This window comes from Thamnophis sirtalis, unplaced genomic scaffold (assembly GCF_051295495.1).
Source record: "Thamnophis sirtalis isolate CommonGarterSnake01/CBP01778 unplaced genomic scaffold, rThaSir2_p1.2 scaffold_9, whole genome shotgun sequence".
Classification (NCBI taxonomy): Eukaryota; Metazoa; Chordata; class Lepidosauria; order Squamata; family Natricidae; genus Thamnophis; species Thamnophis sirtalis.
In genome coordinates, this window is record NW_028261389.1 from 14,625,321 (window position 1) to 14,640,338 (window position 15,018).

Genomic DNA, 15,018 nt, shown 5'->3' on the forward strand with positions numbered 1-15,018 from the left:
AATTAACACATTTTCTGTCAACCAAATCAGCTGCCTCTAGTACCATTGTTGTCAAGACAATAGAGACCCCGGGAATGGGCACCCATTTTAAAAAGAACATGTCTACTGAAAAGGATACACTCTGGAGGAATGAGCTTGTGTGTTTAGCTGGATTCATTACTGTAAGGAAGAAAGCTAGTTGCATTGTTCTCACAGGGAACATAGATGCAATCATACTATGCAGCTGGAAAAATATATATACAAATAATAAATTAGTGGGTTTTTTTACCTGTATCTTCATAACCTAAGTTTAAATGTATCTCTTATCATAGTAATTTGTAATAATTTCCTCTCCAAAGATTTATGAAAACATCTTTAGACACCATAGTAGTCTTTCCCCTCCCCCATGTCCTACCAAACAGGCACTGAACAGATGCCAAGCGTGGAGTGCCATCAATATACAATTGCCACGTTAGGGAGAACAGAACCCTTAAGAATTAGGCTTGCTCAGCAAACAAAGCTTCACTGCCTTAACCCAATATATTATTTTGTACTGAATTAGACCTTTTCTGAGCTTTTGTTTGAGGCAGTTGTTTGGTACACATACAACTTTGCAAAAAATTGTGCATTTCCAAAAGTAATGCAAATTCACAATTTTCAATGTGGCTTCTAATTGTCAAAAATTAAATTGGAGATTCAGTGCTGGTTTCATTAACTCAACGTATTTCAGCACTGAAGTTTAACTTTTATTATCCAAACTAAACTTCAATGAAAATCTATCATAATCTTTTCATTCTTATTATATCTAATGGGATATCATTTGTTAATTGAGTTAATAAAATTACAGGTGGAATTAATACTGCCTTCACACAATTCTCAATGTAGCATTACTCAATGAGAGAGAATGCATTCTCCCATGTTGGTGGAGATAGCAGCCGGGCTGGGTTTTACTCCATTCAGTATCCAATTGGACTGGGTCTACAATCTGTAATGTCATCATGCACTGGTGGCTCCTCCCAGCTTTAGACTCAGTCTATCCAGGACTGGACATTAGATTTGCTCTCTCCCTGGTAGATTAGAGATAATTAATTCCAATTGGCTCCTCTTTAAATCAGACTCAAGTGGGAGACATACAAATTGGCCAGCAGGGCCTCTGATCAAAGTCTTGTAAAATGTATTACACCCCTGTTGAAAAATCAATATATTTGATAGACTTAAGCAACAAACATTTGCTAAGGTGGTGAATTTTTGCTGGTATAGGAATATGCAAATTTGAAAGGAGACAAACCTATAAACTATAAAGGCAAATCAATGGTAAGACTGAAAGAGGGGGAAATCTTTAATATAACATTAAAGATTGATTATTGCACATTTTCTCCTAAATATTATTTGGGGAATTTGCTACTATAAATCCTGTCTGGAAAAATCTGGCATATTAATTATATGCTATTTAAGCAGCATATTTCCAGGAACTCATATTTAGAAGTAAATTGTATTCTATTTAGTGGTGTTTATTCTCAAGTAAGTTCACAGAGCTTCATTTACAAAGATCTTTCCTAATTATTGTATTCTATGTATAAAATACAGAATCCCAAATAAGAATTCCATAAATTATACCTATACCATTCCCTATTTAAAACTGGACTAACAATACAGTTTCTGAATTTTTCACCTCCATTTGACTTTTCTACCAACACTATTAACTCAGTATCTTTTTATAGAAATTTAAAGTATAACTATGTTGAAAGTGTTTAGTAATGGGAAAAGAGTCAAATCCATATAAATCATAGTGCAATTCTATCATATAGTAACACTTTATTTATCCACTAATACTATATACTGATTCAAATAAACTGAAATTTACAAGTCTTAAAATAAACACTTCTACTCCTCAAAGAAAACAAATACTCAAGCATAAATTAATACTTGAGTGCTACAGTACATGCTTCTGTGAAAGCTTGGAACATTATAAATTTCACTGTGAAAGAATCTGGCATAATACTAGTAATTGTATTTAAATATTATTAATAAAATCACATTTAATTTTATCCTAACCCCATAAGTGACTAGCTAAGAAGAAAAAAGGGAATATGGATATTTTTTTATTTAAAATGTAAAAAACAAAGTTGGGGAAGAAAAGCACACAAAAAATTACTAGTCAAAGATTTGGGAAAAGTATACAGCAATATAGATTTCTCAGATTATTTTTATTACAATTGATTCTTCTTTTACAAATATTAACCAGTTTATAGATTATTCACAAGAGAAGGGAAAAGAAGGATATAGGGAAATCAAGTTTGTGAATGTACTATTTATTGTGAGTTTCTTGATACAGATGAATCAGCTGAAAAGATCTACCGTATTTTTTGGAGTATAAGACGCACCTTTTTCCCTCAAAAAAGAGGCTGAAAATCTGGGTGCATTTATACACTGAATACAGAATTTGTTTGCCTCCCGAAACCCCGCCCCTTCACCAAAATGGCCGTGCATAGCTTGTAGGAAGCTTTGAGAGAGCTCCTGGGAGCTGGGGAGGACACAAATGAGCAAAAAATGGCCTGTTTTTTGCTCAAATCCCCCCCCCCGGGAGCACTCTATAAGTTTCCTAATGCCCCCCCTTTTTTGCCAAAATCGGGCCCATTTTCATGAGAAACGGGCCGTTTTTGGGAGGTTTGCAGAGTGCAAAAACTTTTTCCCCCCCCTCTTCAAAACCTTGGTGCGTCTTATACTCTGGTGTGTCTTACGGTACTTAATATGAGACTACAGTCTACAGCCTTTTAAGGGAAAAAGTATTCCTTTTCCACAACATTTATCTAAGACCTCTTACTATTTTTATAACAGGCCATGAACCAGGTGACTTTCTCTTGCAATCCGATTGTACTGTAGATTGTGCACAACACAGTCAATCCCCGTAAAATCAATTTTACCTTAAAATGGAATGTCCTGTACATGCACTCTGTACATCATTACCAACAAATTAGTATCAAAGTTCAGATGTGCTTACAACCAGGTAGACCATACAGCTTTAGCTAGTTGCCCGATATCAAAATTAAAGTTGAATCAAAAGTTATCTATTTTGGCTGAAAATGAAGAGTAGCTGAAAAATTCTCTACAATGAATGAAATCTTAGAAACAATACTCCGTGTTCTTTGCAGTTCATAACAGCTATTATTTCCCCATACCCAAAACACAATGATATAATTTTGATGGGAACTTCATTAAATAATTGCAGCCCTTATGTTTTCTATAGAAGCCACAACTGCTACAGTATCAAATAATAAAGCAATACTCTATCCTTTAAAACAAATTGACAACATCCATGATAGCTAATACTTTAGTAAAGGCGGGGGTACACAATCTGTATTGTAAAGTATGTATTTCCCATTCCTAATTCCCTTCCCAATGATCTGGGGTGCTGTGAATGTTTTAAGGAATCTTATTTTTTAAGACATGGGAGTCTTGCAGATGGAGAAAAACCCTCCAATCTTCATTAAACATTTTTCCAAGTGTTCTAAACCAGTGTTTCTCAACCTTGGCAATTTGAAGATGTCCGGACTTCAACTCCCAGAATACCCCAGCCAGCGAATGCTGGCTGGGGTATTCTGGGAGTTGAAGTCCGGACATCTTCAAGTTGCCAAGGTTGAGAAACACTGTTCTAAACTATCAAAGGTACAGGGTCTTTAATGCCTCACAAATGGAATACAGGTAATCTTCATTCATTTAATGACTGTCCAAAGTGACAAGAGCGCTAAAAAAATGACTTATGACCATTTTTCACATTTACAATTGTTGCAGCATCCCCATGATTACATGATCAAAATTCAGATGCTCAGCAATTGGTTCTATTTGTGACAGTTGCAGGCTGGGGCCAGGTGATCACCATTTGCAACCTTCTGACAAGCAAAGCCAATGGGAAAGCCAGAGTCACTTAATAACCATGTTACTAACTTAACAACTGCAATGATTCACTTAACAACTATGGCAAGGAGGGTCATACAATGGGACAGAATTCACTTAAAAACTCTCACTTAGCTACCCAAATTTTGGCCTCAATTGTGGTTGTAAATTTAGGATTTATCTATAATCATCCAATGAAACTTTGTGAAAAATGGTTTTATTGTAATAATGTAACTATATAAAAGTTTCTTCACACCTCCCTGGACTTTGCCTGCACGTCCCCAAGGGAGGTACACAGCTTGAGAAAGGCTGCAATAGGCAATTATACTCATGGAAACCATACAAGATGCTCCATTCACAAATGAAAAACCTCTGTGGTTCTGCTTCAAGAAGTAAAGTAGCCACAGCCAACTGAGGCTTGGGCTGATTGCTTTAAAGATTTGTAAGATCTTCTGGGCATGCTCAAAACATACTTTTCCCAGGATAGTTAGAAAAGTAAAATATATTATGGAGTATTTAATAAAAGCCTACCAACTCTGATCGTAAGTTTGTCAATTGTTGCATATTTCTGTGCTTCCAACTATTGCCTAGTGTGTAATTCCACATAATCCAAGGGAATTCTTTTGTGATGAAAGGCTACACATATTGTTTGAATGGAAAACCTAGATGAGACTGATCCAAAATAAGAAGATCTGATGCACATGGGCATGTGTTGTTGATAGTTGTCTTTGGGACAGGCATTTTGGATTTCTGAACTGTGCTGGTTTCTTTAGCCTGTATATTTCTCCACAAAATAGAAGGAACCTATGGTAAAAAGTTTCAGCTGTAGTGTTTAACCAAGGCTTAGTGGTTACAAAAAGAATTGGGGGAGAGAGACAATGAGGGTTCTTTGCTATTTCTTAGAGTACCAGTCTAGACTAACACAATAACAATTGTTCCATCTACTTAATAAGGGTTTATGTCTAAAGAACATTGTCCAAGCATTCTTAAATTTACAGTATATCCTATCTCCCACATACACAATGGAACAACAAAAAAAAAATCATTGGGGGAATTTACCAGCAAAAAGCCTATTAAGAACTATGGGTCCGGAAATTAGGCCCTACAACAATTCCAAGTGTGAATTCTGTATTATCTCATGTGATATTTACAAATTATGGTAGTATCAGTAGGTAATACACTTGCTTATTTTGTAATATGCTATAACAATGATGGCTAAACCTTTTGTTGTCATAAGCCGAAAGCATGTGCTGTGCGCCTGACAGCGCATATGTGTGCCCACACCCATAATGCATGACACACACCCCTCATGTGCCGCTCCACGCTCGCCCATTTTGGTTTACAGGTTAGTGCAGGAGGCTTTCCAGGCCCAAACTGGGTGTGGGAGACCCCCTGTGCATGCCTCCCCTGAGTGGCCCCAAAATACAATGTGTGAGTCCCCTGCCCATGCATGCATGTTCCCCCGCATGCATGCATGGCAGAGACTTGAAGACTAACTGGCCAGTGGGAGGCGTGCGTGCATGTGCATTGCAGCTAGGCCTGGATGACAGCTGGCGTTCCTGTAGAGAGGACTCTGTGTGCCACCTCTGGCACATGTGCCATAGGTTGACCATCATGGTGCTATAGGTTAGTGATCTCTAACTGGAATTCAGTTAACGTAGGATGAAAAGCCACTCTCTGCAAAAGATAAACACACACAAATGTGCCTTACAATAAAGGAGCAAATCAGATAATATTAGAAGTCAATCAGTTGTGCAGGACATTCTGATTCTAAACTCATAAGTCACCATAACTTATACAAAAAAAGCACCAAATGTGTGTTGTTTTCCTATTAGCAGCAATTCTGTACTTTCAAATTACAGGTGTTAGATTTATTTATTAGAATTTAGACGGCAGACTTACTCCAGAATGACTTGAGGCAGCCTATGTAGTTATAAAAAACCCAATAATTAGCATATCATAGTAAAATATGCATGATACTATTGTAGTATCTGCTGTCATAATAAGCAGATCATACCATTCCTATCCAGCATACTTTGACTCTTCAGGAAACACAACTAGCACACTTTCATTTTATGACTTTTAGTTTAGACTTTCTTTCTTTATAGAGGGGTAACTAGCAACTGAGAATAACACTTCATGCTTTTACGGAGTATTTCAAAATACTAATACTTTTGATATTGCCATATTAAGATGATAAAGAGTTGTTCTAATACTATACAAGCCAAGAAAAACTAAATAGGCCAGTACAGCAATAAAAAGTACAAAAGATGGCAGGAGGCAAATAAAAACTCAGGTGCATATAATTTTTTTTTGCAAATTAGGAAGGCATAGCCTTTAAAATTAGGTACAATAATACAGGCAATCAATCACTAAAATGATTGGCCATTAAAAAAATATTTTCTAAAAAAGAAAACCACCCTGTTTCTGACAATCCCATACATCATTCCTATTTTCTCAACTTGATTAGGATGTTACTATATCTTAAATATCCTTGAAATTCTGAAGTATTCAATGCCTGGGTTTCTTCTAGCAATGTTCTGAAACATCTAATATTTTTTTAATGTGTAATATTCTTTTTGCACATGCATCTCTCTCATGTCCCACTGAACTTTTGACCTGGTCAGAGCTGAACCACCTCCTCCCCTCCAAACCCACAGCTGCGATGTCTTGAAAAAAGGGATCCTGAGTCGCGTGAGGCAGCTGCCTCTGCTAAAGCCAGCATGGGGGCTTGGCTGTTCAACATTTTCTTCCCATAACAATACCCAGAGCCTTGTCTGATGGATGCACTGCTTTATTTAAGCCAACCAGCTTCGTAAATCCATTCCCCTTCTTCAGCCTGTCTTTAAAGAGCAGTCCAGGAAAAGAAAAAAGGACATCTGCTTCACACATTCTGAGATATCCAGCTGGTGAATGAAGTACACATCTGGAAGGATCACCATCTACTAGTCTAGTAAGCATAATGTTGTGGACTGAGAATGAAAAAGACAAAACTCTGGACAGCACAGATGAAAATCAATGTCAAGTTTCTTCTCTAAAAAGGACAATGAAGCACATCAGTATAGAGACTACTAGTAATAATCCCAACTGGGGTAAAGCTTATAAATTCAGAACTAGATATTTTAAAAAAGGTCTTTGTGTCTTATGCCTGCAAAAAAATGTGATAGATATACTTTCATTACATACTGACATTTAGAATTAGAAATAAATTAAATGTTCTTGAAAATTGGCAAAAGAGTTCAAAGACATCTAAATTCTTATATGCATGTGCTACCAATAGCTGATGTGAAATTCACTATCTGTGAATTATTCTTTTCAAGCTAATATTTTCTGGAAAAAAATAGTGCAACACTTGTATATTATGGTAGGTGATGCTTGCAACATTTTCACTGTTCCTTCCACCTAACTGTTTTGCATCACCTACACAAACTAACTTGCTTTTTGTTTATCCTTTTTTCTTTATATTATCTATTTTTTTCTAAATTGGAAAACTACAATTAAGCCCAGGCTGTAACTTCTAGCATTCCTAGCAAGCAATGATTGTAAAGCTTCAGGTTAATTCCGGAAGAGTCAAGCTCATTATATAATACTTGGCAGGACAGATCAGATGTTTAAATGTAGAACATCAAAAGATAGGTTGGCTCAATCCTTCATTCAGCAAAGGCAACAGCTGGCTAACCTTGTCTGGGCTTGGAAGCTAAGCAAGGTCAAGTATGGTTGGTGCTTGGAAAGAAGACAAACAGGGAACCTTAGGACTGTACACTCGACTGGTAAAGCCAGAAAAGGGTGAATGTAAACCACCTCCATATTGCTGCTGCTCCAGAATCTTCCATTCTGACACATGGAAACAAGACATAAAAATATATTTGCTTAGCTCTCTCATCATAAATCTAAATAAATGTTGCAATTGATCATCGTTTTTCAAGGCAATTGCCCATCTTTAAAATTTAAGGATTAAAATTTGTCCATCTTTAAAATGCTTTCTTCTGACAAAAAGTTGTGGATATATTAATGTGAATTTGATGAAAGACAAATTCCTTGTGTGTCCAATCACATTTGGCCAATAACGAATTCTATTCTATTGTGGGGTCTTTTTCCTATGGTTCCATTTTTTGGTGTAGTTTAAAGGTTGCTCTCTAGTCCAAGATAGCAGTTCTGAGGTATAAGAATAAAGAAATAAGCCACTTTTTTGAGAAAGAGGAATGGGATCCAACTGCAGCCCATGCTATCTTTGTTTCACAATACTAAAAAACTAAAGAAAATAATAGCAAAAGAAGATTGTGAGATTACCATCATTATGCTACATAACTTATCAAGTATGTGCTCTGGAAAACTAGTATAACATTCATGATTATGTGAGGGGAAAACAGCATACATACATGGGCAAAACACTTTGGAAATGTCCAAGCACTACCTTAACCCAATTTCTAAGTCCTGAGTTCAAAAGGTACAATACTAAAGATAACACTCCTAGGCTGGACAAACAAATCAGGAAGCACTTTAAGCCTACACAAATACTCTTAGTAGTATTTAGCAATGCCCATAATCTAAAACAACCCCAAATTTTTAACTAATAAGAATGTGCATGGCTAGGTTATAATTGTCCACATTGTTTGTTTTTATTGTTAAACTTCCCATGTATCTTCATAACATTCCACGTTCTTAAGCTATGGAATAACATGATTAAAATCTCTTAAAAATCAATATACATATCACATATAGGAAAACCATGAATCATAGATATTTGTTGAGAAAAAATTGTGCATAAAAATGATGGGTCTTCCATTTCAAGAATAAAGGTGCGCAACTGATCATTAATCAAAATGTATATGAAAATAACATATCTTAATCTATAATTAAATCATTCAATGTTTCTTCTGATAATACAGAATGCAAATTTACAAAAGGTAAAAAACCATCGAAGTTGATTAAAACTCTTGAAAACATGTAACAATGAAAAAAATTTTTTATACAGCTAGTCCTCAACTTATAACAATCGAGCCCAACATTTCTGTTGCAAAGTGAGACAGTTAAGTGAATTTTGTTCCATTTTACAATTGTTGTCACAATTGTTAAGCAAAGCATTGCAGTTGTTAAGTGAATCTGGCTTTCCCACTGGCTTTGCTTGTCAGGAGGTCACAAAAAGTGAACATTGCAACAAATCATAAATATGAACCAGTTCCCAAGCATCTGAATTTTGATCATGTGACCGTGGGGATGCTGCAAGACTGTAAGTGTGAAAACTAGACATAAGTCACTTTTTTAGTACTGTTGTAACTTTGAACAGTCACTAAATGAATGGTTATAAGTTGAAGATTACCTGTATTGCATTTATTTTACTGATAAGGTATATATTCAAATTGTTCCAATACAAAAATGTTTATTTTCTAGAACTTGTAACCATGAAATATGAGAGTTGTATAATGAAATAACATTATCCACATCTGAAGTTCTTGAAGCAAATAACAATATTGTAAAAACATATGTAGTTTTTCACTATACTGATCCTTAACAATAAAAGTACAAGTCTTTGCATCTTCAACATATAAATCATGATGGATAATAAAGATATTAAATGTTCAAGTGGTGATGTGAAGCTTTAGTCTGACAATCTTCCAACAGTAATTCAGTCCTTAACTCCACTACTTTCCAAGTATTTGTATGCTTGTACCATCTATATATTTTCCCGGAAGAATTCATAGCTGAATTCTCCTACTACTCCCTTTTCAAATCATCATTCTCTTATATTACCCCGCAAATATATTTCAATATAGAAATCCAGCATAAAATGTCTACTCATTACTTTCTCTCAGTTTCATTAATAACAGCTTTTATTTCACAGAGCTCTTATTTTAAAAACATTATATTCAACATAAGTAAATATAGATCTGTAGGTATGTTTTTATTAAAAGGGAATAAACTAAGAAAGGAGAGGTGCATCACAGATCTTCCTTCATCTCCCTCCGAAATGCATAATCCCTCCAGACCATTTTAAATGTTCCCACTTAGTATGGAAGTTGAGGAACTAGAGTCCAAACTGACTTATTTGTGAAACAAACCAGATGCCACTTCAGCCTCCAAAGGTGAAAGGCTAGTACAATTGCCTTTTATCATTGTAAATTCAAGATCTTTCCCCCTGCTTCATATGCTTGGACAGGGAAATTTCTTTTAAGACTCCACATCAATAGATGAAGGAGGAGCTCTTTTTGCTAAGGAGTACTATCACTGGAAGATAATTTACCCTTTCAGAAATTTAGCACTGCATAAGGGATTCTCTCCTCCCTCTACATTCACATCCTGTTAAAGGAGTTGTAAGAGTTCTCACATCCTGCTGTACTGAGTATTTTGGGAAAGAAGATTCAGACTATCTTTGAAAATCACAAACATGTCACAGCAATACTTAACTCACCAAAGATGAACTCAAGTCAAAACTAATATTTAAGACAATAAAATTAAACCTGAACATACATCCTTGTATCTACATTCAAAAACACAACAAGACATTATACTCACAATCATTAACCATACCTTACTGCTGACTATGTCAATCACACTTACATAGAGGTTACAAAGCAAGATAGATTTGACTGATTTTAAAATTAGGCATAAAAATACCGTGCTAATACAATTCAAACACTATATTTTATTCCCTGCGCTAAATTTTGTAAATTAGCTTACTATTCGTGCATACAACATGTGCTGCTCAAACACATTTCAGCATGAACATATAAACGCATGTGCCCCTATAACTAAACATCAAAATGTATTCTAGCTTTTATAAATAGCCTATGTCTGATAACACACAAGGGCAAGTTACAAAAATAAACCTGAATGTATTCTTTATGTACAGAAACAAGGTAACCCAACCTCAACTTTCTATGTTACTTTCCTTACCAGTGAGTTAATAATTTTTCTATAGATCACAGATCTGAGTCTCTAATAATGATACCATTTTAAACAACCTTTAGGGAAGCAATTCTTATCCTTATTCCAAATGCTATCCACAGAGTACATATATTATAACACTAGTTTAATTAATAGCTATTTTAAAATAGCAATTATATAAATATGTTTACATTTCACTGAGTTTCGTAGACTATGAAGAGAGCCTAACAGGATCTCATCATACACATTTTAAAAGTTGAAAAGAAAATGAGTACTAAAGTTATTGCATCTGTTATAAACAGATGGTAAACTCAGGTTTAATCACATTGGCCTAAGCTACTTAAGATCTTGGAAAATGACACAAGGGCTCTGGGAGGTCTGCATAGACATATCCTGGTCATATTCTTCCATTTGACCTAATTACTTTCAGTATTGGTAAAATTATGCAACAAATCAAATAAAACCACTGCCTCAAGCTCATATACTTTCCGCGAGTCAAATTAAGTGCACCGTATTGTATTTTTAAGACTGTATACTGGACAAACAACTAAGCAATGCTGGAAAAACACCCTTTCTAAATCCCAGGATAGTAATGTTGGATAAACAGACAAAATTCGAGAGGGGTTTTTTTTTTTGAAAAAAAAATAAGAGTAACTTATCCAATGTAAAACTTACAGTAATTCACTATTACAATAATTGTGTTTATCCATTTTACTAGCTGCTAAGCAGATTTCCCAACTTCAGCTGAATGAATGTCAATGCGCTGCTTTCCTATGAAAATGGAAGTCTAAACCCCAGAGAACCTTAAAAGAGAAAAGGAGGAGAAACACAACGCCTGCTCAATTGCCACAAAGCCTACAACTTGATTGTCACAAAACCTGGAGGGAGCTTACAAGCACCACCCTAGCTTGCATGGAGAACCAAAACTCCCCTCCCTCTTTTACCCATCTTTTCCCTGCAGGAATAATGGAAGCAAAGCAAACTCTTTTCAAACCCCTTAGACTGATCTCAGGCCACCAGAGAGATAAGATGGAAACTTCCTATCTTTGAAATGGAAACCTCCTTTTCAATACTGGTACCTGGTGGCAAAACTTTAAAAAAGAGCCAGAACAGCAAAATGGAAGACTTTAGAACCGGAGCAGCTTGCTCAGTGAACTGATAAAAAGAAGAGATAATCAAGATAGCACACACAGAGAAGCATTACTTTGCTTTTCAAAGGGCCGCCGAAGTCTCCACATCGCTCCCACACATCCTGGCTCCGAACAAATAAGGATCCCCCTTGGGGTTATAAAGAAAGGATCCTGCTCGCCAACTGTGACACTTCATTGGTGGTGGTGGGGACGACAACCGGTGGGATCAAACCTCCCCCACCAAGAAATAAGCTTTAAAGGGGGGGGGGGGATTAAGCGATACAGTAAATACAAAACAGAAGGAAAACTATTGTTTGGCGCTGTTCCGTATATGCGAGCCGAGGCTTCCCTTTCTCCATCCGACTCGCCCGCTTTATAGCGTTTCCCAGGGCAGGGTTTGCGCACGTTTACTCGGGAGCAAGGCATCCTTCCCCTCCCCCCTCGGTTGGGCTTTCGGCTAACTCTCTTGTCATTGTTCGCACATCGACGCCGCCACAATCTCCGACCGCCTCGGGCGACACCACTTTTTTAAAAGGCGTCCCCAAAACACCCCGAAGATAAGGAAGACCACAACTTTTTGGAGAAGCAGCCCTGCCTGCCCGTCTGTCCACCCCCGCCCCACGATGGGGGAGGGGTGGAAATGTCCGCGATACTGACCCTCCCCTTCCCCACCGTGCGGTGTTTGGGGACAGACGGCCAGGCGCTTCAGAAGCCCCCCCCTCCTCACCCCCACAGAAAGTATTGTCCTAGCCTCCCGCTTCTCCTTCGGGACAGAGGCCGGCGGGTGGCTCTGAGGGCCGGCCGCTCCTACAGAGCACGGCCGCGCTCCCTTTCCCTTCCTCTCCCCCCTCGGAGCCCGAACTCACCTCAATCTCGAAGTCCGGCAGGCGGAAAGCGGTCCTGAAGAGCGAGCAGAAGTGAGCTATGGCCGGCACTTCCCACCAGGAGCGGAGCTCGCTCAGGGCGCTCGTCTCCGCGGCCGACCCGGCGGCAGTGGCCGCCGCCGTCGAGCCCTCCGCTCCTCCGATCGCGGCTGAAGTAACAGTCGTCGCTGCCGCCGCCGCCGCCGCAGCAGTCGAGACCCCTCCCGCTCCGTCGCCGCAGCCTCCGTCCTCCTCCGGACACATCTCGCGCCGCCGGCCCGGAGCGAGATGCTCTTCTCCCTTCCTGCGACCGAAGTGCCCTCTTTTCCCCCCTCAGCGGCCACGGCTGCCCGCTCCGCGCCCGCTTCTCGGCATGGGGTTCCTCCGGGTTGGCGCCTCCTCACCCTCCGCTCCTCCTCCCTGGTCGCTTGGGGGGGGGGGGTCCTCTAGTGCAGGCGAAGGCGGCGCTGCTCTCGGCGGGGGCTGCCGCCGCAAAGACTCATCTCTTTCCCCCTCCACTCCCTCCCCCCACTCTTTTCGCCTCAGTTCGCCGCGGCCGCAACTGTTGCCCGGTCCAAGCAACGGTTTAAAAAACAAGCGCGCGCTCCGCTAAGCATTCGACGCCGGAGAAACAGATGGGGCTCACTGGGGGAGGGGCGCGGGCGGAGGAGGAAAGGGGCGGGGTTGGGATCCGAAGGGCGGGGCGCCGTGAGGGACAGGGATCTTCGACTCTTGAGGAGGACCAGTTAGATCAAGCCCTTAATCCTGGGGAGTGAAAGGGGGGGGGCGAGAAGGGGATCGGAGTCCCGACGTCTTCGAGTAGAGCGGAGGAGGCGGAGCTTGGGAAGCTAACTTTTTTTTAAGCGGCCGTACGAGCGCCCTGGAAGGAAAAAGGCGGGGCCTGGGATGTAAATAAGGCTTTCGCCCAGAGCCGTTTTTAAAGAATTGCTTGAGCGCCAGAGAAAACAAGGAGCCGGCTCGGCGAAGCTCTTCGCCCACGAGGCGGAGGCGGGGCCGCTCTTTATCATAACAACAGCCTGGCCCCGCCTTTTTTTCCCGGGGCTGCCAATGGCCGGGCTCGAGGGAGGCGGGGCTGGCGCGAGGCGGGATTTCTATGGCTGCCCAAGCAGGAAGGGCGGGGCCTCTTGTCGACCAAAGGGAACGAAGGGACTGCCTGACTTCGTGCTCCCGGACAGCACGTGGTGGCCCCGACTTTGCAATTATGGGTGAAAAGGGTCTGCGCAGAAAATTCACTTGGGATTCACTTTCAAATCAACGCGCTTGTTGAGATACGGAGCAATCGTGTGAACGGCGTTGCTGAAGCCCGCTGGTTCTTGCCTGGATGTAAAAAAGCAACTTGATTCCAGGATGCTTAGTAATGAAACTTGCCAAATTGCACGAAGATCGAAGTCTTCCTCGCTGCTTCCGCCAGGCTTTTTGTTATTATTATTAAATTACCCTGACATTTGCAACGTCTTTATTTTCCTCCTTTGAATTGTTTTCTCCTTTTACCTTGTTTGAACTACATTCTGCGCTCATCCTCTCGCTCCGTTTGCAATAATGGGCGCTGCTTAGCCAACTGCGTTTTATACAACTACGGTCGGGGAAAGTGGATAAAAGGTAGATGTTTTAAAAATTTCTGATCCTTTTCTTTTTCCACTTTAGGGATCTCTTCCCCCACCCCTTTTGCGGATTCTAATCGCCCAGCTGGGATCGCTTGGATAGTGTTTCCTTTTATACCGTAAGAAGATGTCTAAATAAATAAATAAAAGTATTAAATTATCAAGTGAGAGTTGAAACCCATTTGTAGATTGAAATGAATTTCAGCGTTTTTTATTGCTGTGTTGTGATCTGGTGATCAACTCTGCAAATGTGGGAATTGAAGTTTCATCATTATGTTAAACATACACTTTTACCCATATTCAGAGATCTGAATTTCCTGTAAAGCTTGTTTGCTACTATTGGAGTAATCACTTTACTCCAGAAACTCTAAAACAATTTGCTAGTTTATAGTAGCTTCAATGCACCAAAGTTTGATTCTTTGGAAAAGAAGTGTTTGAATTTTTTTCCCCATTTACTGTAGTGTAGATCTGAATTTTAAATATGTTTAGGGTTTTTTTTTTAATTAATTCATTGAAAATAATGCTCCAGGGTTTCGATTTGTGCCTTAGTTCTCCAGATAACCAGTGTAAGATTCAGTTAGTCTTTTGAAAAATCAATATTCATCTATATCCAGCAAGGTCAATATTTGACACTGCTGAGAAGAC

At 39.3% G+C, this 15,018-nt stretch overlaps 1 protein-coding gene across 1 annotated transcript in view; it reads right to left on the minus strand.

Moving 5' to 3' along the window:
• The window catches only part of CECR2 (CECR2 histone acetyl-lysine reader), an 81,196-nt gene extending 68,123 nt beyond the window's left edge, over window positions 1-13,073 (minus strand). Inside the window, exon 1 of the mRNA XM_087722890.1 lies at window positions 12,755-13,073. Coding sequence (XP_087579016.1) covers window positions 12,755-13,015 — 261 coding nt within the window. The 5' untranslated portion in view covers window positions 13,016-13,073. The remainder of the gene's footprint in view (window positions 1-12,754) is intronic.
• Window positions 13,074-15,018: the final 1,945 nt, after the last annotated feature.